Below are 25,898 nucleotides of genomic sequence, written 5' to 3'. Positions count from 1 at the left end.
TCATCGATTGCTATAAAATAACATAATGATCTTAATTCAAGTCCTAAAACTCTTGTCTTTTGTAAGAATCAATAACACAGAGAAGTTTATGATGGCCATTTCCCATTTGGCTTTCAGGGGTGGCTCTTCCTTTCCAAATCCTGTACTACTGCACTTGCTTGATCTCCCTGTATGCTGTTCTGGTGGCATTTTGCTTCTCTTTCTGACATGCCTTCTTTTTCCCCCTCTTCCGTTCCCAGGTGAAGCAGGGGCTCTAGGAGGAGGACCCGTGTGCTCGCCACCATGCCGTTCCCCTTCGGCAAGTCCCACAAGTCTCCTGCAGACATCGTGAAGAACCTCAAGGAAAGCATGGCAGTTCTCGAAAAGCAAGATATCTCCGACAAAAAGGCAGAAAAGGTACAGCTGGGGTTTTCCAGGGGCTCAACAACAGTGACAAATAATAAGAAAAAAAAACAATTTATGAAGTTTATAGCTTAAACTCAACCAATTAGCAGTATTTATGTTTTCTGCACTCTTATCAGAAGTAATATACCTTTGAACAACCTGTTCAAACAACCTGTTTTGGGTTTGTTTTGTGTTGTTATGCCATGCGCAGCTGATATTTGAAGTAATTTGTTTTGGAGCACTTTGAACTCTTATCATGGCTCATAGCCATACAGCTTTCTAGTATTATTTGTGTCCACTGTAACGATTTCACCATGGTACAGTCATGCTGTTTCTGTGAGCCCGTGTGATTGCTCGCAGAGCAGAATGACTCTGTTGATAYTGAAACCAAAGAGCTTGGAGGTTTTGTGGGTAGAGGATGTGCTYATCCCCTCTCCTGCCTTTTGTTCAGCCCTTGTCAAGGTGTGGTGAAAAGTGCCCGTGTTACTGCAGTTTCCTTTAGATAAGATGAGTTGCTGCTTCAGGTCCTGCCCTCTGYGCCTTGTGCCAGTCATTTACTTCTCATTTGATATCTTCACTGAAAACTACCTCGAAGTTCAGCCTGCGTGCAGATACTGCCCACCTACTGAGCACCAGGGCATAGATGGCAATACTGAGAAAACAAAACAAACCACAACAAAAAAGCACAATAAATATCCTGAAAACCTTTCCTGGAAAACARCCTTTGAAGTAGGCTGTGATACCTCCTCACATCCTCTTCCAGCACCATTTAACTGTCCTATGACTTACTTGGCATCTGTACAGATGACAGAATGGTAGAATATCTGTATAATTATGTAGAACAAGGAAAGGGCAAGTATAAATGCTTTTTGAGGAAGTCAGGCTTTATATCCTCTTCTTTCTTTGACTTCCTGCTTTGGTTTGAATGTTACGAAACCCTCTGTCCTTTTCAGCCGGTGATCTTTGTTCCCTTAACACCACACTCTTCATCTAGAGCTCTCTTGCCCTCATCCAAAGCTAAAGCCACGTGTATGAGGTTAGGCCTGATCTTTTCTGTGCTCACTAATATTTCTTAAGCAGAGTGTTCCCATCCTCTCTAAATTAATTTTCATCCCGATTTGGCCCTGTTGTTTTAAGTGTAGGGAGAGCTGGGTCTTGACTGAATTGACATATTTATCCTGATGCTCTTCAGGATCAACAGCTTCTGCTGCCGTGGGATTTTTCCCAGATGCTTTTTGTGCCTTGCTGGAACAAATTAATGAGCCCTGTACAGAGTGCACACTTCCATCTCATCCTGTTCTTTTCCCTGGTTCATCACAGAGCTCACAGAGATAGGAGACGTGGCACTGGCTGCTTCACCTCAGCCTCATTGCTAATTCCTGGAGATGCGTCTCTGCCTTGAAATCTGTGCCTTTTTGTGCCATCTTGGTGGCTTTTTTTACATCTCTGTATTGGGGAACAGACCAGCATCATTCCCTGGCACATAACTGTGTGCAGCGTCATGTACCTGTGTCTTGATGCTGTAGCCCAAAGCTGTTATGGACAATTTGCTGGTCTATAGGGAGCTATATGTTCCACTTGGAAGAGGAAAGAAAGCAACATCTCTTCCCTGCAGTAGGTTAAATCTGAGGAGAATTCAAGGCTTTGATGATAGAGACTTGGCTATGACAATMTTGGCCCCTGCCCTCTTGGTTATTCACAAAGCAGCCCAAATGTTGAGTCTGACCGCTCCAGACACCAGGCCTCACATCTCAGCAGGGAGTTTCTGTGGGAAATGCTTGTTTTGTGGGCAAGCTAAGACCTCCATCAAGGTGACCGTGCTTGCAGCAGTTTATCTTGGGTTCTCTGAGTGTTTGCTGGTTTGATAAAGCTCTTACATGTCTTGCAGACCAGTCACCGTGTGTTTGAGGGTCCACCTCTCACTGAACACCTTGAATTCACGGCATGTTTCTTTCCAGTCAGGAGAAATCACTGAAGTGACTCCTTAGCAATAAGTGAAGTCTTAGCAATATCCATTATATTTAATATGCTTTATTCTTTCTTTAAGAAGGGAAAATCTTTGCATGCCTGTGTCTTCATAAGCATCTCCCTTTCACTACTCATTATTCGATCCTTTYTGCAATGTAACTTTACAACTCGGAGTTTTCTGTGTAGCCAAAAAGATCAGTTCCATGACTAACAGTTGTACAGAAATAGAAAACTTCTCTGCACATAAACACAAATACCACTCTTTAAGCAAAGAGGAAAGGAACGCAACTTTTCTCTTTCTCAATCTCTCTCTCTTGCTTGCCTTTTTTTTTAAATAATTCCATCTTAAGTCATACTCTGACTTTTAAATTTTATTATTATTATTAGTATTACTGTTATTGTTATTATGAAAATTTCTACTCCACTGTTGTGGTTTCTTCCAAAGGTGGGCTTTTGCCAGATAACAGTGAACWTTCAAGGCTGAATTTGATACCTAATTTGAAGCCATGTGGAGGATGCTCTCTAACAATTCCCTGATGAGTTTGGAGATAGAACTTTGTAAGAAAGGTACAATTTCCCTTAGAAACTGAATGTGTAATTAATCTATCTTCTGCACTACCACTCGAGTGCTTTGTGAATGCCRACTTTAAGTCAGGCCTGGGGAGTAGTTTGCTCTCTTTTATTATTACACAGGATTATTTYAGAAACTTGCATTGAGTAACAGCTTATAACTGAAGACCTTTTGTCTCATGCTCTTGGTTTTCTTTACTCGTATCTTTGGAGAAAGGGGACTGAAGAAGAGAGAAAGGGAAGGAAACCTCCTTTCCTACAGATGGGACCTGCCCTAGGCTGGCACATTCGGTTTTATTTCCATCTCTACGTCCTCTTTGGCTTGCGTCAGCATTTATTTTTATCCTGCGAGCTCACTTGATTTGTGGCACACATGTTTACTGTCGTGAAGGTAAATATTTACCCATGTAATATACTTGTGCTTCCCTGCCTTCTGACCTTGGGCTAACCTGCTCCAAACAGCTCCATTTGGGCTCCCTGGAAGCTGTTTCAGCCCTACTGTTGGCCTGTGCAGGTGGTTATTTCAGAAGAACAAGTCAAACTTTGGGCCAAAATGAAAATCTACAAGTCATGATGTCTCCCTGCCTCTTCTTGAAGTTGCCAGCTCTGTACAGTGGCCAGGGTACTCTCTCTATGAACAAGTGCTATAGGCTGTTTGATGTGATTCAGCCYGAGTTGAATATTATGTCATATTGCCCTAGCCATAAATTAGATTTCAGTGCATTAACTTTGTAATTTACAAAGCAGTAAAACTTTAAAGACATTGYACACGTGTATAAAACCTGTGCATGGTTGAATGAAAGTTAAAGGCTGGGTCATCTGCCTTGCCTCCTGCATGGGGCGGTTCCTCACAGATTAAGTTAGGAATTTTGTTTYATAGTCAAACAAAATGCTTCTGTGGTTCCTGAACCTAGCCCGTTGTCTTATGACAGATACTGCTGTCTGAAAAATAACTTTTATTTTTGCCTTTATAATAAACTAATAACATCAATATAGATAGATAATTGTATGCTGTCCAGAATTGGACTTTTAGTAAGGTTCCAAATCCAAGCAAGGTAAATAACAATTACCATTTTAATAATTCTGTTTGAGAGATATTGTTCTATAATGAGGAAAAAAAATAACCCCACTGCATAGAGGCCTCAAACTGTAGGTAATCTACCTATTTTTTGCTTTTTTTTTTTTTCCTCCTTCTAATATTGTCGTACTTTATTACAGGTGTAGTTAGAATCTGCAGCCATAGACCAGAAGCCTGTTGAACACAAATAACATTCTCCTCAACTTAAATACCATATTCCTATTAATTTCTGTAAATAAAAGCAGCATTTACTTCAAAAGCCCAAATACTCCAGCCCTGCTGCTGAGGGAGGTGCTTGGTATTTGCACCACTGAGTGCTTGAGGAAAACCAGTAGTTTTCAGAGTGTCTCAGAAATTTCCTAGAGTGCGAAATATCCCTCAGGGTTGGTGGCTCTCGAGACACAGAGCTGGCTCCGGTGTGACCATCATTATGGGTGACTTCRTGATGCCTGTTTTTAAATAGGGCCTTACTGTCCTTGATAAAAATAGGGAAATAAGTATTTTATTTATCTTCCTTGCTTTACATTTAAGTTAGCCTTTGATTATCTGACCTGTGCATTGATTATCTGATRCTTTTGAATTTCAGCTTTGGTCCGTTCTCCAAAGCTCAGATAACTTTGTGGTTACCCTTTTTCAGTATTGCACCAAAGGAGTGTAATATACTGTGTGATAWATGATTACACATATCTAGTGTCTGATTGTTTTATCTTGGATTTTTTGACCAGTTTCACTGTGTGTTTGGTTTTTCTTTAGAGGCTTTTTTTGTCAAAAGAGGTAGCCAACAAATTTAGACTTGATTACTATAGGAAATCATGCAAATGATGCTTTTGTAGTTAGCCCTTTCTTTCTTTTTTTTTCTTTTTGACTAATTTTTCACTTAACTCTTGATTATTGATATTTAATATGGCATTGTATTTTTAGGTGTCACAAAGTGCCTAAATTCCATTCTGTCTGTAATATAATCTAGAATGGCAAAAATAGCTTTGCACATGCAATATTTGGGATGTATTACAGAATTCATGCAATGGAATAGAGAGAGATTCCTCAATGAGTTTGTAAGCATTTTTCTAGTCCTTTTGATAGAATAGAGTAGAAGAGAGGATTTWAAAATGTAATATTTTATGGAAGTTTAATGTATCAAAAGCCTTTGTTCTTAAAAATATTTTCATAAAAAAAAATGTATTTGCAATTTATATCTAGAAATAATATCTTGGCCTGAGTTGCAGGTGGTACAAGCAGGTTGCAAGTGGGTGGTCAGTTTTGGGAACAGATTTGCCCAGACAAGTTGCACGTTGTCCATCCATGGAGCTGTTGAGAGCTCGGCCAGGTGGGATCTTGAGGAACCACCTGCTCTGACTTGGAGGTTGGCCAGACCTTGAGCAGAGCCCGGACCTTGGTGGCCTCCCAACCCGAGTGGTTCCGTGATTCTCTCTGCACTGGTTATCACTGAAACGGAGCGTCCAGGCACGTTCACGTGAAGCACCTTCAGGTGGTCTTTAGTTCCTGGTGTCTCTTTTTGAAGTAATTGAGTCGTGTGTTTGTGTTAGGCCAGAGTGGATGATTTTAAACACATTCCATGTTTGGAAGACTGGATTTTTGTGTTTGGTTTGGAAGAATTTAAACGACACTTCCTCTCTTCCTTGSGGTGGTGGTGAGTGAGAGCCTTTGAGTGTGATTAATATGGGTCAGAGGGGGGTTGTTCTCCACCGGCCTGGGGCACAAGTGTAGGCTGCTCTTCAAAATTGCCCCCCTCTCGCTAAAAGTAGACGGTTACTTGAAGCTCTGGACTTCTTCCTCTTTCATCTTCTTTCTAAATTAGTGTGTGGAGACTACAAGAGAATTTCCATTACTTCTGCTTTCCTTAGTAGCAGTAGCTGTGTTTCAAAGACATCTCTTTATATCTCCTGGTTTGACGAGTGCTTCTGTTCTTTTCCAAGTAAAGATAGAATTCTTCTGAATTTTCAAGAAATAAAGCAGCTGTGTAGTGTAATACTGTTAGAATATCATGAGTTGGCATTCCCATTTTAGGTCTTAAGGAGCTAAACAGTCACATTGAGCACCTGCTTCTTGCTGTCTCACCAACAGCGCCCAGAAAATCCTTTGGAATTTCAATTAAGGAGGAGACGRCTGGGAATAGGAACTGGAAACGGAGAGAAAGAGGAGGCAGAAGGGAGTGGAAAGTTGTGGAGGAGCTAAAAATGATCCAGAGCCTCCTTAAAGGTCACAGAGTCCTTGCTTGCATACCCAGCAAAGCTGGAATGGCTTCGTCCCTAATAGAACATGTGTCACGGCTGGTTTTAGGCCTCTCTAGATACACCCTGCAAATGAGAAATGTTTTTCATCTTCATTATGTGACAGATAATATTCACAAAGTGATTGCTCTTCCTCTTCGTTGGTTTTTCCATGTGCTGCCCATCATAAATCATGTACATTAAAGTCTATACGTATCTGATCGGTTCAAGGAATTACTAAGAGCTGTGCACTAATATAATGTATGGTATAAGGAAATGTTATATATATTATGTGTTATGTATTATATATAATGCAAATAATATGCTTACTACTTCATAATACTTAGGTTTTAGAGACAGAAATGTAACATGACTAAACCAGTTATTTATGGTGATCATTTTCAAAGTTTTACTCTCAAGCTATGCAGACTTAAATATCTAAAGGAATAGGTTTTGCCCCGGAAAGAAGACTGTGCTTTAAGATACAGAGATGGGTGTTTAGAAGTGTTCTTGTTGGTTTACCTTTTAGTTTTACTCGTGAGATATTGAGCTCCTCGCTCCGGGAGCGGTCGGACCTGTCCCTCCTCTGCAGGAGGAATTCGCATGGGAAGCTCCTGAGACCCTTTGCTTGCCCCCTGTCCTGGCATGTCCTTGATGACAGCTCTTCCCAGGTCTATTTGCCTGTTTTGTATCCTGAGATAACATGAAAATTAAGAGGTTCTCCTCAGGCTTTGATCAGATGGGAAGGAAGATGCTGCAGACTGGGATGGGGACCTACCGTGGGGCAGAAACCCTGATAAATGCCACGGCTGCGGAGTTTGCCGGGTGTCCCGGAGCAGCTCGCAGGAGCTGGGCTCTGTGTCACGTTTTCCAGTGTGATCCCGTGTCCCTCTGTGCTACCCAATGGAAACCTTGTCTGCTTCTTGCCTCTGTGCCACTAGCTTGAGGGGGTTTTTGAATAGGAAGTTCAGAGGCAGTGGAAAAAAAAGAGATTTTTATTTTTGATAACTTTTTTGGCAACCAAATCGCTTATGTCTAGCAGCTGATTCATTTTTTTCTTTTCTGTTTTAGTAACATGGTCTTGTTTGCAGAATAAGTATTTTTTAACAGGCTCTCATTTCCTGATTTTTTTTTAAGTAGCAATTTGCTGATGATAAGAATGATAGGATGTACAGTTAAAGACAAACGACACTGCCTGCACTCTAACTATGTCTCTAACTATGAGTTTTTCTTTTTCTTTTCCCCATTTTCCTTAGGCCACTGAAGAGGTTTCCAAAAATCTTGTTGCCATGAAAGAAATCCTCTATGGCACAAATGAAAAAGAGCCACAGACAGAAGCTGTGGCACAGCTCGCTCAAGAGCTGTACAACAGTGGTCTTCTAAGTACCCTTGTGGCTGACTTGCAGCTAATTGACTTTGAGGTAAGAAAATAAGTTTGACATTTTTATATGCTGTATGATATGCTGCTCAAATGGATTTGTCTGAATTCTTACCACTTTAATGGCAAAAAAAAAAAAAGCAGCTTTTAATCCATGTTTTTTTTCAATCTATGGGTCKTTGTCCCAGTGACAAAGCCACTGGGAAGTGTGCTCGTGATTACAAATGATATAGTAAATTAAGYATATACAGAATGCAAAATATGTGAATTTATGCAAAATCAGTGAAATTACACAAAATCAAAAATTGAGCAAAACTGAGGTAGAAAACTACAGATAACAATCTGTTAAAATTTTGGAATAATCTTTATTTGTGTTGGCAAAAGCATTAATCTCTTACTGTAATGAACACAACATCACTTAAACACTTTATTTTAGCTATAATACTAAAAGCCGTATGTCCAATCTCATTTTGTTAAATAAGTTGAAACAGTAAGTAAATTATTGAGACACACTGAAAATATGTAGTTAAAGCTTTTATTTTAAAAGTTATCTTTCATTTTCCCTTTCCTTTGGTACCAAGTGATTCAACATTTTTTTTCTACTTCATCGTTTTTTTCTGTTTAGACAAAACTCACAAAATTTTACTGCATACTCTCGAATCATAATACTTTATGTCTCTATACAAACCTCTGTCTGGAACTTGACACCTCATTGTATTGAATTATTTAGCCTCCCAGTGTCAGAGTGAAAAATCACACTATTACTTACAAGGAACTGCGGTACAATTGAATTTTCCCGTTTTCCCTGAGGTCCTGCAAGTCTGTGGTTGTCTAGGAAAGGAGCCAAGAACCTTTGTCTTTCCCTCTGCAGCCTTGGCCACGCAGACCCTTGTGCTTGTTAAGATTGTTGGAAAGTGGTGGCGTTCATAAACCTGTTGGTCATGCAGCTGATACAGTCATTTCAAGGCCTGTTGTAATACAACTTTCAAAAAATATTGGATTTTTTCTTGTTCTTTTTCTCGCTGCCCCCACTGAGAACCGCCTCGGATTTGTGTTTTGCTAAATATGGGGATATTTTTTCTGACCCACACARTATTTACCCTCAATGCCTAAAACATTCTGGCTGTTAAATAAGCAAGGAGACTTGAGAAAGCTGAAAGTAACTCTGAAATAGGCTGGCCTTTAATTGCAGAGGAAAGGAAGCGGTGCGGCGTCATCTGGATTTTGCTGACCTCTAGATTCTTATCAGCGGGGTGTTTACGCAGCCCGCTTATTAGCGCAGGAAACCTTCATTATCTTCTGCTAATGAAGAATGATAACAATTTACACGGGCTTACTCTCATTAAAAGAACTAATCATTTTCTTCTAAGGGGCCGTGAAGGGCTGTGAGCAGCTTCCTGCTTTCGGGCTTTGGGTTGCGCCGCTCCCTGGGGATGTGGCCTTGCCCGGGATAGGGAACAAGTCATTCCCGGTGCTTTCCAGGTTGTGCAGCGGCTGCTCTCCAAGGACTGAACCTGCCCTGCAGTCCTGCTGCTCCCCAGGGTTWATGTCAGCACAACCCCATGCTCCAGACCTGCACTAACCTCCCATTTTCTATAAAATACTGGCTTTGGCATCCCAAACCTCTGCCATTGGGGTTGTCCCCTTTGATAGTCTCTCTGCGGATGGAGATACGAGCTTGTTTGCCTGTAGGTTCTTAAACTTAAAAGCCAGCTTTAGTATTTATTCCTTCTGGTGCCCCTGTAAAGTGTGAGCTCAGTCAGGGGTTGAGTAAATGTCATCTTTTTTTTTTTTTTTTTTTTTTTTTTGGGGAAGAAATTCATTCTTATTTCTGAACGCTTCTTTATAATGTTCGGAAATAATGTATTGTTTACTCTTAAGCTATCTCAAAAGTATTTGCAGATGAATACCATGGTAGACAACAGAAAAGCTGCAATGAAATGCTTTGTTTTTCTTAAGAACCTGTGTAMACTGCCCAAACCTTGCAGAATGCAAAGGCTTGTTAACGATGGTATCTTTATCTGTAAGCTTTATTTCCAAGTAGAGCAGTCAACGAAAGTATCTACAGAGCTTGAGCAGTCATCTCCCTGCTGCTTTGTGGCAATGTGACTGTAGGAGAGAAGGTATCCCTTGTGAAATGGCATTCTGTTCCTTTTCTTTTTGTTCTTTTTGTATTTTTATGAAGAAAACCAGAAAACAAAACCGCCTTTTGCACAAGGGCGCCCGCATCCTTCGCTGTGGAAGACAATACCAGCACAGTGTTGCTGTTACCTCTTGCAGTCGTGACTGTTGGCACAAGGTTCAGTGCCTGGTTGCCCTTGCTAGGCCATGACATCACTTAATAATACATGTTTTTAACAACATTTGCCATCACTGYATGCCACTGTCAGTTAAATTGTGAGAATAATGCGAAAATGCTGGTGAATTCGAAGCCCAGAGCTCAATCCAAGGCCAAATTGGCAATATTAGTGAATGAGAGTTGATGACTGCATTAGTGGCGTTGGAGTAAACCCGTTTCTGGGAACACTGCTCCASTCATGAGCAGAACAAAGAGTTCTGGTGTTGCTTGGGGCCGCCTTGCCATGGAATTGTAATTGAGAAAACAAGCGTTTACAAACAAGCGCTTCTGTCTGGAAAACAACACTTTTTTAACAAACAGCCCCTGCTCATTCACCAAAGATGCCATTTTTAAAGCCACACTTCTCCTACATGCTTAGATATACGCGTATTTTATTATTATTGTGCAGCGTGCTCACTCTTATTTTGTTTTAAAATACGTTACTTTTGAATAATCGCTGTTATTTTTTAAAAATGCTTGCTAAAAAAGTCCAGCTTACAGTTTATTTGAAGGCTTGCTGATGCTACCAGGAGTTTTTAAGGGAGAGCTGCAGTTTCTCAAGCCCAGGGAGCCTTTAGGTAGGATTGCTTAGCAAGCTTTTATTCTGCAAACTTTGCCCAAGTTGGCTTGTTTTTTCCCAAATCACATCTGATAACAAATAGTTTTGACGATAGCRTTGACGTGATGATCCCAAATGGAAAGCTAATTTCAGAAATCTACCTTTTAAATGCTAGATATGAATGACAGTAAGAAGTGTTTGTACTTCTGGTGAGCGTTTTCTTAATGTCCTTACCAATTTGTTAACTTTAGATGTATCCCAAGAGAAAAAAAAAAGATAGGTATGTAATATGGAGTGAAGAGAACATTCCCARCTCCTTTCATGCTCTCTGGTGCCTTTTTTTTCTTTTGTGAATATATATGTGTGCAYGAGCACACATGTATAATTGGGCTGGGTTAGAGCATATCTGTTTTCCTTGGACTCTTTTTGTCTTTTAGAAAATAAGAGACTCATGTTTTAAGTCAGTGGATGATTTTCCTTCAGTTTTTGTTAATTAGTTCCATAAGATAAAAAAGTAAGTTGGGTGTTAACACCAGAGTCACAAGTGCTCTGCAGACTTGTGTTCCTAGAGAAGGTGGGAGAATTACAGAATATTAAATGATACTCAAGCAAGAACATGAGTTCAAGACTATTATATGAACAAAAACATGGATAGAACAAGTCTTGGAGRTAGATGCTACATAGAAACCCTAGGGGAGCTATGAAATGACTTTGTTTTTTTTAATGTAAGGCACCCAATGGTCTGAGTGAAACATGATGGTGGGTTTTGTGCTCAGCTGTGACACATTTGATCTAATTAAGGGAGGGTACCGAGCTGCAGACCTTCCTAGGTGTGAGGACAGGAGATGATGATGGTAACATTTCATTCTTACTTGCATTGTGGGTTTCAATATTTTACGTGTTTAACTGCTTATGTCTTTGACAGGGCAAAAAAGATGTTGCTCAAATTTTCAACAACATCCTGCGAAGGCAAATTGGTACAAGGACTCCTACAGTTGAATATATCTGCACTCAACAAAATATATTGTTCATGCTATTAAAAGGGTAAGTACCCTGCAAACCTGCCTTTTTATGAAGTCCAAAGTTTTAAATTTCATGGAGAAGCAGTGAATTGTGGTTTTTTTTCTTCCTTTCCAATACATTTATTTTTTTCTTAAAAGTTGTGATTTCCCTAGGAAAAAGCAAGGCAAACTTCTCCGTCAGGACACCAAGAATATTCTTTTGCATGATATGTCACTGCAAAAGGAGGACTGACAGCTACCTAAGAAAATTCTTCCCGAGTTGCTACAGCAGATGCTTTCCTTTCAGTGCGCTCTCTGATGCAGTTTGGCCTATTTCCTGGTGAACTTCCTCAGTTACGAAGCGCTGGTGTCTAGGTGGTGCTTTTCTTGTTAGTTTGTGCTTTACAAAAGCCGGAGTTTCCCTTTCTCTCCCCTGCCCGCTGATCTCAGTTTGTGGCTCTGTGTTCAGAGTGATTCATACTCCTGTAGCAACACGAAGGCAGCAGCTCCAGTGGCTGCAAACAGAGGATGATTCAGGGCCCCTTCGTGCCAGAGGGCTCTGTCCTGCTCTGTTCTCTCCTCTCCGTGCTGGACATTGCAGGGCCCTCTCATACCAAACACATGGCTGTGTATGGAGACCCATGTGTCCTGGGCATGGGATCCTGCTCTGTGGAGAAGGCAACTGTTTTGCATCTGGTCATTCCTTGCTCCTATTAAAAACTTAGCCCCAGAAGCAGTACTGAGTGCTTCCATTCCCAAAAGATACCTACTCTGCCTGGAGTGCTTCCTTTTTTTCCCTATGTTTAAGTTATCGATTCAAAGGGAAGCAGGATTTAAATGTGAGGATGAGAGGATTATTAATTATGGCATAAAATAAATGTGCAGGTCCTGATGCAGACCTTTCTCAAAATAGCTTGCAAAGAAATTCAAGGTACAGAGGAAAGCTATTTTCTCAGCATATGTCTCTGTTTATATATGACAGAGGGTTTGTAACCTAATTTGTAACTTATCCTAATTTTCTGACAGGATGTGCTGAAACATATTGATGAGTGAGAGTGCTTGAAGTGAGCATTTAGTTAGCTAAAGTACTTAAGTGGCATCTTCTGAGCCAAATCTCAGTAAAATTCAAATATGGGGTGAGTTGCAAAAGAATTAGTAGAATTSAGATCTCCCTGGAAGGTTGAATGGCAAAGTAATGTGGCATTTAATGTGAAAATTATTGCCAGAGAGAACTTTCTGTACAATAATATAGTTAGTGCTCAGTGAACACAACGATGCTTTGCCCCAGAATCCGTCTGGGGAGTTTACATGAGGGCTCAGTGTTTTAGGACCAAGATCTTTTCAGCTGAAAGGGGAAGAGAAGGGGCTTTGCCTTCCCCAAGTTTACGTGGGTAGCAACAGCCTTAGCTTGTCCGTGAAAAGTGCATTTTGAACCTGCTGCTGGCAGTTTTGGACAGCTGCTCCTGGCATGTGTTTGCTCATCTAAAGCAGAAGATTATGTAAAATGTGACGTGTAAGCAAGCGACTTTCTAGACCAAGATTGCTTATTGCCTATCCAGATATGTGCAATCCCACAAATAAAAGCAATTATAAAAAAAAAAAAAGGGGGGGGGATTTGAATAGAGAGATTTCTCTTTAATCTTATTTTTCATTTTGTACAGGTAATTTATTCTGTCAATAATTTCTGTGATTTCAGTAATAGTTCAGAAAAAAAATTGAAAGTGGAATTTAATATAGAGTTAAGTATCTGTAATTTTTTGAGTTGCTGTTGACTCAGTAGGACTGAAAATTGGCTTGTGCAGTGTAGTGTTGCAGTGCTAACTTGTGAATGCCTTTCTTACTAGGTACGAATCTCCAGAAATTGCTCTAAATTGTGGAATAATGCTCCGAGAATGCATCAGACATGAACCATTGGCTAAAATCATCTTGTGGTCAGAACAATTCTATGATTTCTTCAGATACGTGGAAATGTCGACATTTGACATTGCTTCAGATGCATTTGCCACGTTCAAGGTAATTTATGTTCCCTATTTCAATCATTAATATTTCTGTAGTTCTGTGCTATTTAAACTRAGATTTTACATGTTACTTTCTTGAGCAAAATGAGCATTTTTTATGAGGAGAGAGGAAAAAATGTGGTCAGGTGCGTATTAGTAAGCTGAACACTGTTCTTATTTCTCAGAATGCAAGAGATTCCTTCACTATACATAGTACTCTCCCAGATATTTTCATTCCAGAAATCCAGATTTAAGTGGTTGTGCATTCATTGAACACACATGCCCTTTCTTGTGCCAGTACCTTCCAGTTTCACTCCCCAACTATACAGCTATTTAACAAGTGATCTAGTCATTTTATTACGATTACTGGATGGTAACTTTGGGGATTTTTTTTTTTTTTTTTGTTGGCCCAAAACAGTTGTTCCTGGACCTATCAGCATAATAGCAATGGGTATGAACTGCTGAGTCGAGACCTCACTTGTATGTAGTTCTGTGCCTTGATCCCTAAATGAAGCTCTTAGTGATGATAATAATACTGCAGGGTACTGTAATTTACTGGGGTAAATTGCCTTTCCTAAGTAATACCACGTTCATTAGCAATTTCCAAATATCAGCTTTCATGTCCCAGGCTTCTAGGTTTAATAAAACAGCTAAATGATCTGTTGGCAGCCTTGGGTTTTTGCTGGCTATTCTGAATGAACTTGTCCTATTTGAATATTTTAATGAAAAGATTGCTTTTGTGCTATTTATTTTTGCAGGACTTGCTTACAAGACACAAGTTGCTAAGTGCAGAATTTTTGGAACAGCATTACGATAGGGTGAGCAAATGTGTTTCAATATTGACTATTTTTTGGTGTGCAATGTCGTGTTTTTGAAGAGCCTGAGTAAGACTTGTCATTGCTTTCTCAGCTTCCTTTTTGAAAGCTGCAATACAACACTGAACCAATCGAGCTGACAGTAGTTAGTGCCAAAACCAACAAACAAAAAGATTAAAACCTTATTGTTCGCTGTAAAAACACAAACAACAGACTAAGGTGAAAGCAAGAGAGCAAAAAGGTGGTTATCTAGTTTTGTGGCCATGTATTTTCTTTCCACTAGAGGGAACCCCTTCCCAGTTTTTTCCTTTGCCTGTCTCAGGCCACGACAAGACCATAAAAGCTGGGCTCAAGCTGGCGAACAAAGAGCCAGCAAGAGCTGGCTTAAACCTTAACGAGGTTTAAGGTGTAACCAAGTGGCTGAATATGAATCTAAATATCAAAGGCCCCTAAAAGAGGGATTTTTTTCTGATTGGTTTGGTTTTTAAGTCCCATACGAGGCTTCAACAGTAGTGGCTTACAGGACTCCTGAGATTTGACTGACATTTTTTACAATTTGGTTACAGATTCCTCCTCGGTTTGTTATAATCATAATTATACACACACACATACAGTATGTATAATTATAAATCAAACTATAATAAAATGTAATACAATTATAAATCTCTGGTAGGRGCCCTGTGATGCTTGGAAAGGTTCTAACTCTCTGTTTATTCTTTATTTAGTTCTTCAGTGAGTACGAGAAGCTCCTTCATTCAGAAAATTATGTGACAAAAAGACAGTCGCTTAAGGTAAAGGCAATTTGATTTTCTTCTGAAATGCAGAACTAGAGATCTTGGATTTACTTGAATTGGCTTCAGTAACTGCCCTTTAGTTACTGGCATTAAACAAGTTGTGAACAAAAAAGTGACAACTTGTTCATATCTTTAAATTCTTTGGCTGCATTAGTTTTCCTTATTCTGGTTCTTTCACTTGTCACGTTGAGCATATGCTGGGTCTTTTCACCTGCAGAAATGTCTATATACAAGTATATTTTTCCCTAAATTAATTAAGGAAGACTCACATAACRTGACTAGAGCAATATTCAAGTTAAAAATGTTAAAAACGTAAATATAATAACTAGGCTGGCTCATGGCAAGAGTGCTGCTTACTGGATTGCTCCTGCATCAGAACTCCCAGCAGAAAGAGGCTTYGTGTCCTCCTGAGAGCTTTGCTGTGTTTTATTTACTAGCAAAAATTCTTAGGAGCTGGTGAAAATGTGTGTATATAGTTCCTGAAGTTTCTGTCTTAATTTTGTCTACTTTATGTACAAAGAAGGTTGTAAAAGAAGTAGGAATAGAGTCGCTATTTTTATCACATTCTTATCGGTAATGAATGATTAATGTGTGATGAATGGAAAAGATAATGAAATTGTGGTTGGGGAGGGGAAGTGAGGCAGAGTTTTCTTAACAATTTAGTTCACAGTAAGATGGGGAGGGGAARGTGATTTTTCAGTTGTGGCGTTGAGAAGGAGGAGTAACGTCATCACTGGAAAAGAGAAAAACGTTCCTTGTGCGTCGATATTTGGGAGCTTTGAGTTTAAATCTTGCTGTTCTTGCAGACTGGTGTCAATTACTAAGCGTGTTTAAAAACACTTCTGAAAAAGATGTTTCGTATTTCAAATGTCAGTAATTTTTCACTCGGTTTTGCTTCCTGCTCTAGCTTCTTGGTGAATTGTTACTGGATAGGCACAACTTCACAATTATGACAAAATACATCAGTAAACCTGAAAATCTCAAGCTAATGATGAACCTTCTACGAGACAAGAGTCGTAACATTCAGTTTGAGGCCTTTCATGTGTTTAAGGTATGSTGCTAAAAAACTAATCAGCAACCCCACGACCCAACTTGTTTGGCTGAGTAAAATTCTCCACTGAGCCCCAGTGGAACTCATCTGAACGTGTGCCAAGCAGTTAAATAAATAGCTAATGTTTGTCTTGATTATGGGTGTCTTTACAAATAGTTCCATTCCTGTCTTTTTAAAAATAGTTTATAAACTGTTTATGAACTGTGTGACCATCAGGGTAATCTTAACCAAAATTTTGGAATTAAGGAAGMTGAAGTGCAGTAGGATAAGGAGGAATGGGTGATCTTATGTGAAAGCAAGAAGCAGCTTGAGGTTCAGAAGTGTTTTCAGAGGAGGAYAGCTCTATTTTAATCAAATCACTTGAACTTCAATGCCTAAATTGAAGTTTGCATATTAAAACAGATTTAGATCTAGTAGTAAACAAGCAAATGACTAATAACAGTTTGGAGGTACAGCTTGAGGTATAGCTGTTTTTGGTGTACCTTAACACATCTGTCTGATGCTCTATATAATATGATACCATGCATTGGCTACAGAAATGAACCAAGGGCTATTTTGAGCAAGTCCTGTAGGACATTAGGGCTGATCAGCTTCTGTAGATGTGGGTTGACTTTGGAACTGGTGCTTGGTTGCTATTCTAATAAAAGTAAAATAATTTTAATGTATTTACCTTGTTTTTTCCTCTTTTTTTTTTTTTTTTCTGTGGGGATATTGGAATGTTAAGTAGTTAAAACATCACTTTAGGCTATTGTTATCGCTGTCTTATTTGCTAAGCTTCTTTTTAACTGAGCCTTGTGTTTCCTCCTCTTATGCCAAATTGTTTTCCTTTCTTGCAGGTGTTTGTAGCCAATCCTAACAAGACGCAGCCTATATTAGACATCCTCCTAAAGAACCAGACCAAACTTATTGAGTTCCTCAGCAAGTTTCAGAATGACAGGACCGAGGATGAACAGTTTAATGACGAGAAGACCTATTTAGTTAAACAGATCAGGGATTTGAAGAGACCAGCACAGCAAGAAGCTTAATCTCCAATAAACCCCTAAAATATTAAACCCCAAATCAGCATTTGCTGTTAGATATTCAGCATCAGGCACTCTTATCGATTCATGAGGAACATTACTGCTAATCTGCTGTTCAGTGAACGGTTTTTGTTTTTCTCTTTTCTTTTTTAGTCCAAGTTGAAAAACATAGCTGCTGCTTTCTTGCACAATGTGGACTTTATTGATATTTGTGTCATTTCAGAATTCAAAGACACTGCTTGTTTTAGGAGTCCTGAAAAGAAAGATTCTAGGTTCATGACAGCAAACATATAGATACTAGTTTGGTTTAGGAAAGAAGGTATTAATGTAGTTAAGCAACAGGTTGCATGCTTGCAAATCTGAATAAACCTGTACGTTTGCACTTACCTTGTTTGAGATATGAGCACAACGTGACCTGTGCATACCTGGCACCATACTATAAGATTATATGCCTTGATTTAAAAAAAAAAAAAAAATAAAAATGTGCAGTGCTTTATTTGTAATCAAAGGGGAAATGTATCTAAGATATGAGCTTATTGGGATAAACAGTTGTCTTGCAAATAAACCGATACTGAACCATAGCAAGAGTGAAATCTCAAAGTTCATAAGGAAAATGTATATATGCCTTTCACTGCTTTAGAGATTTTTTTTTGGACATGATTTGATTTTTTTTTTTCTGAGAATTGACTTGTAAACTTGGAAATATGTTTTAAGGGTTTTTGTTAATTTTACTTTAAAGGTATTTCAGACAGTAGAGCTAGCAGTGACATTTTGCATTTCATTTCAACAATGCTTGCTGGTTTCTTTTGTATATAACTCCTAGGCTGCTCATTTCTTTAAAGTATGATTTAATTTGTACAGCAGAGGAATGTTATTGTATTAGTCTGTAACTATTACCTAATATTGAGTTTTGCAAAATGAATGCTCATATGTAATTGAATACTTCAGATCACATGAAAATGCTGATTTAACGATCCTCAGTACTGCAGCATTAAAAGAAAAAAAAAAAGCCACAATTTCTTTGTATTCACTTATCTAATGGGGTGCCATCAATTAGAGTAGGCTGAAGTAGAGAACTGGAACCCTTTAAATTATATTCTTGCCTAATATAGGCCTTWTCCAATTAAACTAGTGTGCTCACCAGTTCTGCAAAGGGCAAAGATGATACTGAATTCATATGGATTTCTTTTGCTTCTGGGGAGCCTGCAGTGCGCCCTTTTCTCTTACAGTAAAGTCAGTACCATAGTTGTGAAAGTGAATACTTCAATCCCTCTGCCTTCAAGAAACGTAATTTTTAGATATCCTGGTGGTAACCAAATGATTTTGGTTTTGCTGATTTTTTGTTCTTTAATGCTGCAAGCTATCAGTATTTATGAAAACACCAACAAAACTGATTTTGCACCGTGTTTTTGTTACTGTGACCATACGAAAAGGATTTACTAAATATAGCTAAACAATGTTATTAAAACTGTATCTAGCCATCATATAGTAATGCTGAGATCCAAACCAACCCAACGTATGGATTGGAGTCTGAAAGTTCAAATTCTGCATGGCTGAACCTGATTGAGACTGCTATAGAAAACGTTTGTTGCTTCCTGTCCTCCTCCTGATTAAAATATTTTGCAATCAGCAAGGTGAAACTCGTTAGTGACATTTAAGCTGGTTTTAAAGCCTTCAGAAGGGAAGTCAGATAGCTCCAGAAAACCGCGTGTTTTCACCCTGTAATTGAAAATCACTCTTAATACTATAATTGGCTTCTTAAAGGTTCTTAATGCCTACTTTGCATACAGATTCATTTTACCTACTGGAAATAAAATAGCTTAATCTAACTGAAGATCACTTATACAGGCAGGCAGAATTGGCCAAGATAGGGTATTCTAGTTCAGTACTAACAGTCTCTTATATTTTGGTTTATCATAGCTGAGCGGAGGAAAACTTTATTTGCCAAGTTACTCACCATACCATGTAAGGCTTCCTCTTTAGAAAACTATAGACGTGCTAAAGATTTATATATGTGAAGTGAAAACAGTTGGAGCGGGATGTAGGTTAATCTTGATCAGGCCTGGGAGACAATGTCTATGGAAACTTTTTTTAGTATGTGAAAACATTTGAACGTTGGCTTTGGAAAAGAAGTTGTATTTAAACTAAAGCTCATTTGATGTGCTCTTCGTATTAAAAAAAAAAAATATTGTTCTGGAAGTGGTTTATTATCTGCTTGAAGGCTTAAAGATATTAGTTATTTAAATGTGAGGGGTTTTTGGTTTTGCGCCTTTTTTTTTTTTTTTTTTTTTTTAAGAGATGTATACAATTGTAATTCTACTTCCATAGTAGCATTTCATTTCTCCTGAGGAAAATGTGTTTCTTATCAGAAAAATCTGGCTGGCCCCATAATTTAAATTGAAATAAAATTTTGAAGAAAACCGTGTGTGCTTTACTGTGTTTCTGGAGACGGGGAGTTCGTGGATGTGAATTGCTCTTCCCTGACGTTGTCTTAGAGGGATCAACCATCTTCCTTTAAAAGGCAAAGTCACTCTAAAACACAAAAATCCATATATGGCTTAAACATTTAAGCAAAGTGGTGTATTAGAGACACTGATTTTGGTTCTTTGCTGATCAGCTGTTATTTTGGTTGTACGCAGTCTGTTTTTGCTGATGCTTTTCCTTTCCCTGCGTGTTCAAAGGCAGTGACAGTAGGTGCCAGTTCCTGCACGCTGCCTAGGATGTGGTTGAGCTTAGCGCAAGTGGAGCCTCCATAGTCCTTTTTCACTCCCTTTTTCCTGATTCCTGGAGCACAAGTTGGCAGAACTGGTGATTCCCTCTTTAAGAAGTACTGTAGCTTTTTGCCTTTGAAGTTATTTGACCCTGTTGTTCTGAGGTAACACCTCAAATCACTCCAAGGTGACAATGTCAAGGGAAGCTTGAGGAGTTGTTGATGCGGGTTCTTCAAGTTTGATTTAGCAAAAAAATCCTGGAAAATCTGTGGGTTTTTTTGTATATTTTGTTTATTTTTTTTCTTTCAGACCATTTTGCGGACAGAAATATTTTTTATACCATAGGTCTTGCTGGAGGCTACAACTGCTTGAGTCTTTATCTAAAATGCTAGTGTTCTTTCCCTTAACAAAGCAAACCCACATAATTCAAGGGGAAGGAATAGATTATATAATACTAGTCATATTGTGAGTTTTAATTAAAAGTTAACTGGGTAATTGAATGGATATTTGGATGAAGCCRGTCAGGGAGAGAGGCACGGGAGACATGTGGAGATGTTAACTTTTAAAGCTTGATTTTCCCTGCAGAGTTTATCAGATAGACCTGCCTTGTGAGCTGACGTCTCGGGACCAGAGCCAACRCTGCCCTGGGCACCGGTGCAAGAGAGTCCCAAACCAGGCTGGTTTCAGTAAGTTCTCTCTTTGTGGCTTGCCAAGGATTTATCACAGCTTCATCTGTGTTTTCCTTTTTTTCTTTTTTTTTTTTTTTTTCATTTTGAAGCTTAGCTGCTGTTTATTCTTCCCCTTTCCCTCTTACCTTTCCCTCTTACTCTAGTTATTCTAGACCTTCCCTGGCTTTTTACATGAATAATTTTCCTATCTGTATTGCTTTGCTATAGGTGTCTGTCTACTCGAGCCAGAGAACTATCTCACTGGATGCAGCAGCTTTATTTTTCTCTTGCCRTTTAATTTGTTTCTCCTCATATATCACCACTTTTTGCCCCAAAGGCTTTGGCTCTTGCAGGGCTATTCAAAGTGCCATTTCTTTTAGCTCTTTATGTTGTAATTCAAGATGATGTTCGTGCCACCAGTGAGAAAATATTTCCCCTATTCTTTYGCTTGGTCTATCTTTAAATGAATTCAAAAAATCAATTTAAAGGCAGATGTAATTGCTGAAGAGTCGTTGCCCAACAGTGTGTAGGAAATCTGTATTTCCAAGTGGACCTGGTTGGATCCAGTTGAAATTCCATGYGACTGGAGGCAGGAATCCAAGCATGGAGTGAGGTTAGTAAGTAGCAGGGAGAGCAACACTTCAGTGTGTGGCCTTGTTGGAAGGAAATTGCTTGTTTTGGAGAAAAAACCTGCTTTGCATCTCACTTAAAACTAGCATCTTCTGACTCATCTCTCTAAAAAAGCCTGAGGTATGCAGGCCATTTAGAATATGGATTTTGTTAAATGTGTACATCCACATCAAATTTTAATGCCAAGCTCTTTTTTTAGAGGGTTTGTCTGGAGATGCTGGTGTATTCAGCTGACCTAAGCACATCTTGGCTTCTTGCTCAGAAAATGCACTAGTCAGAACGATTTCTGTCACTTTTCCTAAGTGGAAATTTCATGCCAAAGGTTTCCACCCTGTGTAATGCAGGAGAGTTTTCCAGCCGTGTGCTTGGGAGGCCGAGCCTAGCTCCCGCTTGCAGGATCACGGCTTTGGGAATCATCGTAGGGCTGCACGGGATACCAGCCTTGGTGCTGTGTGGCCATAATAATGTTAAAATTAGAAGCTGGATCAAGGGGGTACGCCAGGAGGATAAAGAATATGCTCATTAAGATGAATTTCATATGTTTCTTCAGAAGGATGTCTCTTGGGAAAACCAAAAGTCATAAAAGCTTAAGGTCCTTTTTAAGTCCATGAGAACAGCTTGGTGTGCACCACTGGAGATAAACGCTTGTGATTGRAGTTGTCCTTTCCCAAAGCTGAGGCAATGCTATGTGTTTTTTTTCCATTTCTTCCACAGCAAACTCCATGTCCTCAGTTGTCCTTGAAGGTGGTGCCATTGCAGTTTCTTCTGTCTGCTCATTGTGGTGGCCTTGAAAAACACCTTACTGCCTCCCACAAACAAGCTCGGGCTCATCAAAAATGTGAGTGTTGAAGTTATGTTCTTGGTTGAAGTTATATTCTTGAGGTAAATCTTCAAGTTCTGTTTGGAAACTTGAAGGAGATGATTCATTTTGTTTCTGGTTGGGACAACAGCCAAGATTAAAAGCTTAATAAGTTTTAGGCCTCTTTCGTCAAATTTAAGGATTTTCTGTAGTCTGTCGCTTGATAAATGTGTACATGTTCATAATTAATTCAAGGCACCTAAAGAAGGTAATCAATGTAGTACAGTACTTGAGATGTGAGCAAGCCAGTTTCTGCCTTAAAACAACCTCTAAAAATTATGGAGAAATCAAGGAAAACATGGCTTTAAGATAAATCAGAATGTATTACAGGCCTTTAGACTCTCAGTGAGTTTGAGAAGTAGAGATGGGGAGCTGCAAAATACCCACTTGGATGTAAGATTTCAGTTGTGACTGCTGAATTTCCTCATCTTTCTCCATCTCAGCAATGATRGAGCACTGGGTTTTGTCACCAAGTACACAGATAATTACATAAATACAGGATTTAAGGTTTTGCGATAAACTTCTGTATTTAGATAAAACTTTATTGCTGTGGAATGTTTCTTAGGAAAGTAGGAGAAGAATGTCACTAACTTAAACAGTATTTTGGCCAAGCTAGAGTTTTTTTAATTGTTTCTTCAGGCTATTAGAACAGTGGGGAAACCCCACAGCTCATTTCCAGCCAGACCTGTGTGTTGTGTGTGTTTAATGTTTAAGGGGCCTTAAGGATATGCAGAAATAGAGATYAGGGTTAAATCTTATCTGTAAATCTCATCAGAACAAGGCTCTAGAAGGCAAGCAAGCACAGGTACAGCTAACATGGATCAGGAGGAACGTGCTGCACCAGTCTATAGACTAGACCTATAGACCTATAGCCTATAGACCTATAGAAAAGCAAAAGATGAATAGTTGGTTCAGAAAAGGAGGTTATGAACAGCTTGTAAATATATTTGCTGTTCAACTCCAAAGGTAAGATGGTTTGCCTTGCAAGGTGGTTGGCCTCTAGGGCACAATCTGTGTAATTTGGTACATACCRTATACTCGTGATTGGAGTTTTGGCTTCAGGTTATCTGCTGGAAGAAATGGGTGTTTTAGGKAGAACGAAGGAGTGAAAGAGCCAAAACGCACAGTGGCCCAAAGTGTTCTTGCCTCTTGAGGCTATTTGGGAAGCTGGAGGCCAGTTCCCAAATTGGTGATGCTGATATTCCCCRTTCACCTGGTKTGGGTAAAACCTGCAGGCAGAAGGSGAGAGGGATAGTGATAAAAAGAAAATGATTAAAATATCAGGGAAAAGCACACGCCGATCCCTCTCCTCCTAGGGATCAAAAGGACATTGGACTTGGCTGCATCCCAGGGTGAGCTGTGGTTATCTTGTTACTCGGAGGTGATTATTCCTATCTTGTCTAAATTAATGCTCTTTTGCATTGCGACTCTCCCTCTCTGGCTTCTCTCCTGGCGACTGCTTCTTTCTCCTTAATTGCRYTTCTCTCTCCCTCTCTTTCTCTGTCTTTCTCTGCCGTTGATTATTTCAGCTTTGAAGCTATAGGGAATATAAAATTCAAGTTCTTGGCACCCACTTTATTCCAGGCTTCCCACGTGCTAGGTGATCGGCTAGGATACAGTCATTGTAAATGTGCTTCCCAGCAATCTTGACCCTAACAAGCCTCTGGAGTAGTCTGGGTCTGCTTTCACAGTGCTTCAGCRAGTAAAACAGGGTGTAAAAAGAGGTACCCAGGGGAGAGAAGGAACATTTGGACATCTGTACTTAGTCACCAAAAATACATGCATGTGCAATATAGGGTTTGATTCTCTTGGATGGCCTTCAACACTACGAGACTGGTTGGCTTTTGCAGCACTGTAGAGAGAAATAATTCATATATTTCTTAACAAATACCACAAAGAGATTCACTGTCGTAGTAAGTACGATCAGGAAGATTTGCTTTTGCGTGGTGAGGTAGAATAGCTGGCTTGTCTAGGTAGATCAGATGAGATAGTCTGGTTGTGGCTGCTGTAATTCACCACTGCTGCAGTAATCAGCTGCATTATTTATTTAGTCATTTATTTAGTTCATGCATCGGGGTCTTTCTCTGCTTTTCACTTRTATTTCCTTACAACCTCAACATATTTTTCCCTTTCTGTCTCTGAAACAAGAGAATAATCTCAAAACTAGCATGGGGTAATTGAAACTTTGCACAAAAACTTGGAAGAGCAGGAAGCTATGGATTTACTTCTTGTGGCTGAATGTTCCTTCTGAGCTATATTTTGTCTTCTAGCCTTCGGTGGTATAAATTAAATTTCTCACGACCRCCTATTGCACCTTTGGTAATTGGCAGCACCAGACAGTTTTGCAGCAGTGGTTTTGGAGTTTGCAGTACTTGCTGTTAGCTGGAAATTTCTATGAAGCAATGAGATAGACAACAGCTATGACAACATCGACAGTTTTTGACAGGCTTAAAGTCCCTGTTCCAAAAATAAAACAATCCATTTTATTCCGTTAAAATAGCTTTGCAAAGCCTAGGAGTTGCTCATAAGTGACTTAATATATATTTTGGCTCGTTGCTCTCCAGATTGAACCACGATCCGTTTTGGCAGAAATCTGCTGGAGAAGAAATTACAGCCCAAGGTGCAGTGCTGTTGTGGCTGGTGGTTTGAGCTCGCGTCCACCAGCCGGGCAGGCCTGCCCAGGCATCTCCGACTCCACGTGCATCAGGTAATCCACCAAAAACACCCGTGCAGAAAACAGAGAACCTGTCGTGATCATTTTTCCATTTTGAAAGCTCAGTCCTACCAAAAAGAAATTGGTAAAATGTCCTCGGGTGCTCCCAAATCTCTTTGCTCCTTTCACATCCAAAGTGCTTGCTTTAAAAATCACAACGTGCATCTTTCTTAACAGATAATTTCAGCAGCAATCAGTCTGACAGGCAAAAGAGTTCATTTTTCTCTTGCAATAATTGTGAYGTGAAGACAGTTACCAGGTGTTTCTACAGGCTCAACAGACGTGGACGTTCAAGTTGATTATGTTGATGCCCAGGAAATAATATTCTGCAGCCCTTCTCCCGTAGCTCTGCTGCTCCTGAGCTGCTGCTCCAGAAGAGGCCCCACCAGAGGGACAGGTAGTGCTGCCTTCACCAGAAAAAGCTCTTGGGATTGAGACCTGTCTCGCAAGGTGACTTAAAGCCACTTCATGGAACCACTGAACCATTTAGCAGACATCCTGGAAAAAAATTCAAGCTTCCAAGCAGGAAATTGCTTGGCAGCTGTAGAGAGGATTTCATGTTGGGAAGGAGAACTGAGAGAGGAAGGGCAGGTCGGATGCTTTAAGATGTGGTAATGTATCTTCCCACTGTGTTTTGGTGCCTGTCTTTGCTTTTGAGCGTGGACCATAGGGATTCATTTCTGAGGGCTGAGCTCACAGGTTGTGATCCAGCAGCTCCTACTTGTGTGCCAGACGTGGACCTGAGCATGTGTTAAACCTGTCCAGACCTTGGACAGCTTTTCCTTCTCTAGCTTGGGTGGAAACTAAAGCCTGCTGTCTTGCCTGCCTGCAAGAAATGCTCACCTCTAATACATATATATACACATACAAAAAAGGAAAAGGTAGAAAATAATAGAATATCAAGTCATCTGGGGTGATGCACAAGCTCCAGGTGTTTCTCGTTTAGCTTGTTTAGCTTTGCACTGAGCACAGTATTTCATAATGTCCTAAGTGSTGAATATTTTGTCTGTCAGAGTGATGCATTTTAATTCAATTTGCTGTTTTAAATTCAGTTATTTGTTCAAGGGACTTTATTGTCCGGAAAGACGTGTTGAGCTTAGACATAAAGTCCTCCGACTGAAGAGGGCTGTTAGG

At 39.6% G+C, this 25,898-nt stretch overlaps 1 protein-coding gene across 1 annotated transcript; it reads left to right on the top strand.

Moving 5' to 3' along the window:
* The first annotated feature begins 242 nt into the window (after positions 1 to 242).
* Positions 243 to 19,229, top strand: CAB39 (calcium binding protein 39). The gene is made up of 8 exons (XM_026040062.1): positions 243 to 396; positions 7,488 to 7,652; positions 11,432 to 11,550; positions 13,352 to 13,520; positions 14,263 to 14,322; positions 15,045 to 15,110; positions 16,021 to 16,164; positions 17,001 to 19,229. The coding sequence occupies exons 1-8, from the start codon at positions 283 to 285 to the stop codon at positions 17,187 to 17,189; spliced, it is 1,026 nt and encodes a 341-aa protein (XP_025895847.1). The 5' UTR covers positions 243 to 282; the 3' UTR covers positions 17,190 to 19,229.
* The last annotated feature ends 6,669 nt before the right edge of the window (positions 19,230 to 25,898 follow it).

Source organism: Nothoprocta perdicaria, unplaced genomic scaffold, assembly GCF_003342845.1.
Source record: "Nothoprocta perdicaria isolate Ctin4 unplaced genomic scaffold, notPer1 scaffold_25, whole genome shotgun sequence".
Lineage (NCBI taxonomy): Eukaryota > Metazoa > Chordata > Aves > Tinamiformes > Tinamidae > Nothoprocta > Nothoprocta perdicaria.
The sequence above is the reverse complement of the archived record's forward strand: the minus strand, read 5'-3'. Positions and strand labels throughout refer to the sequence as shown.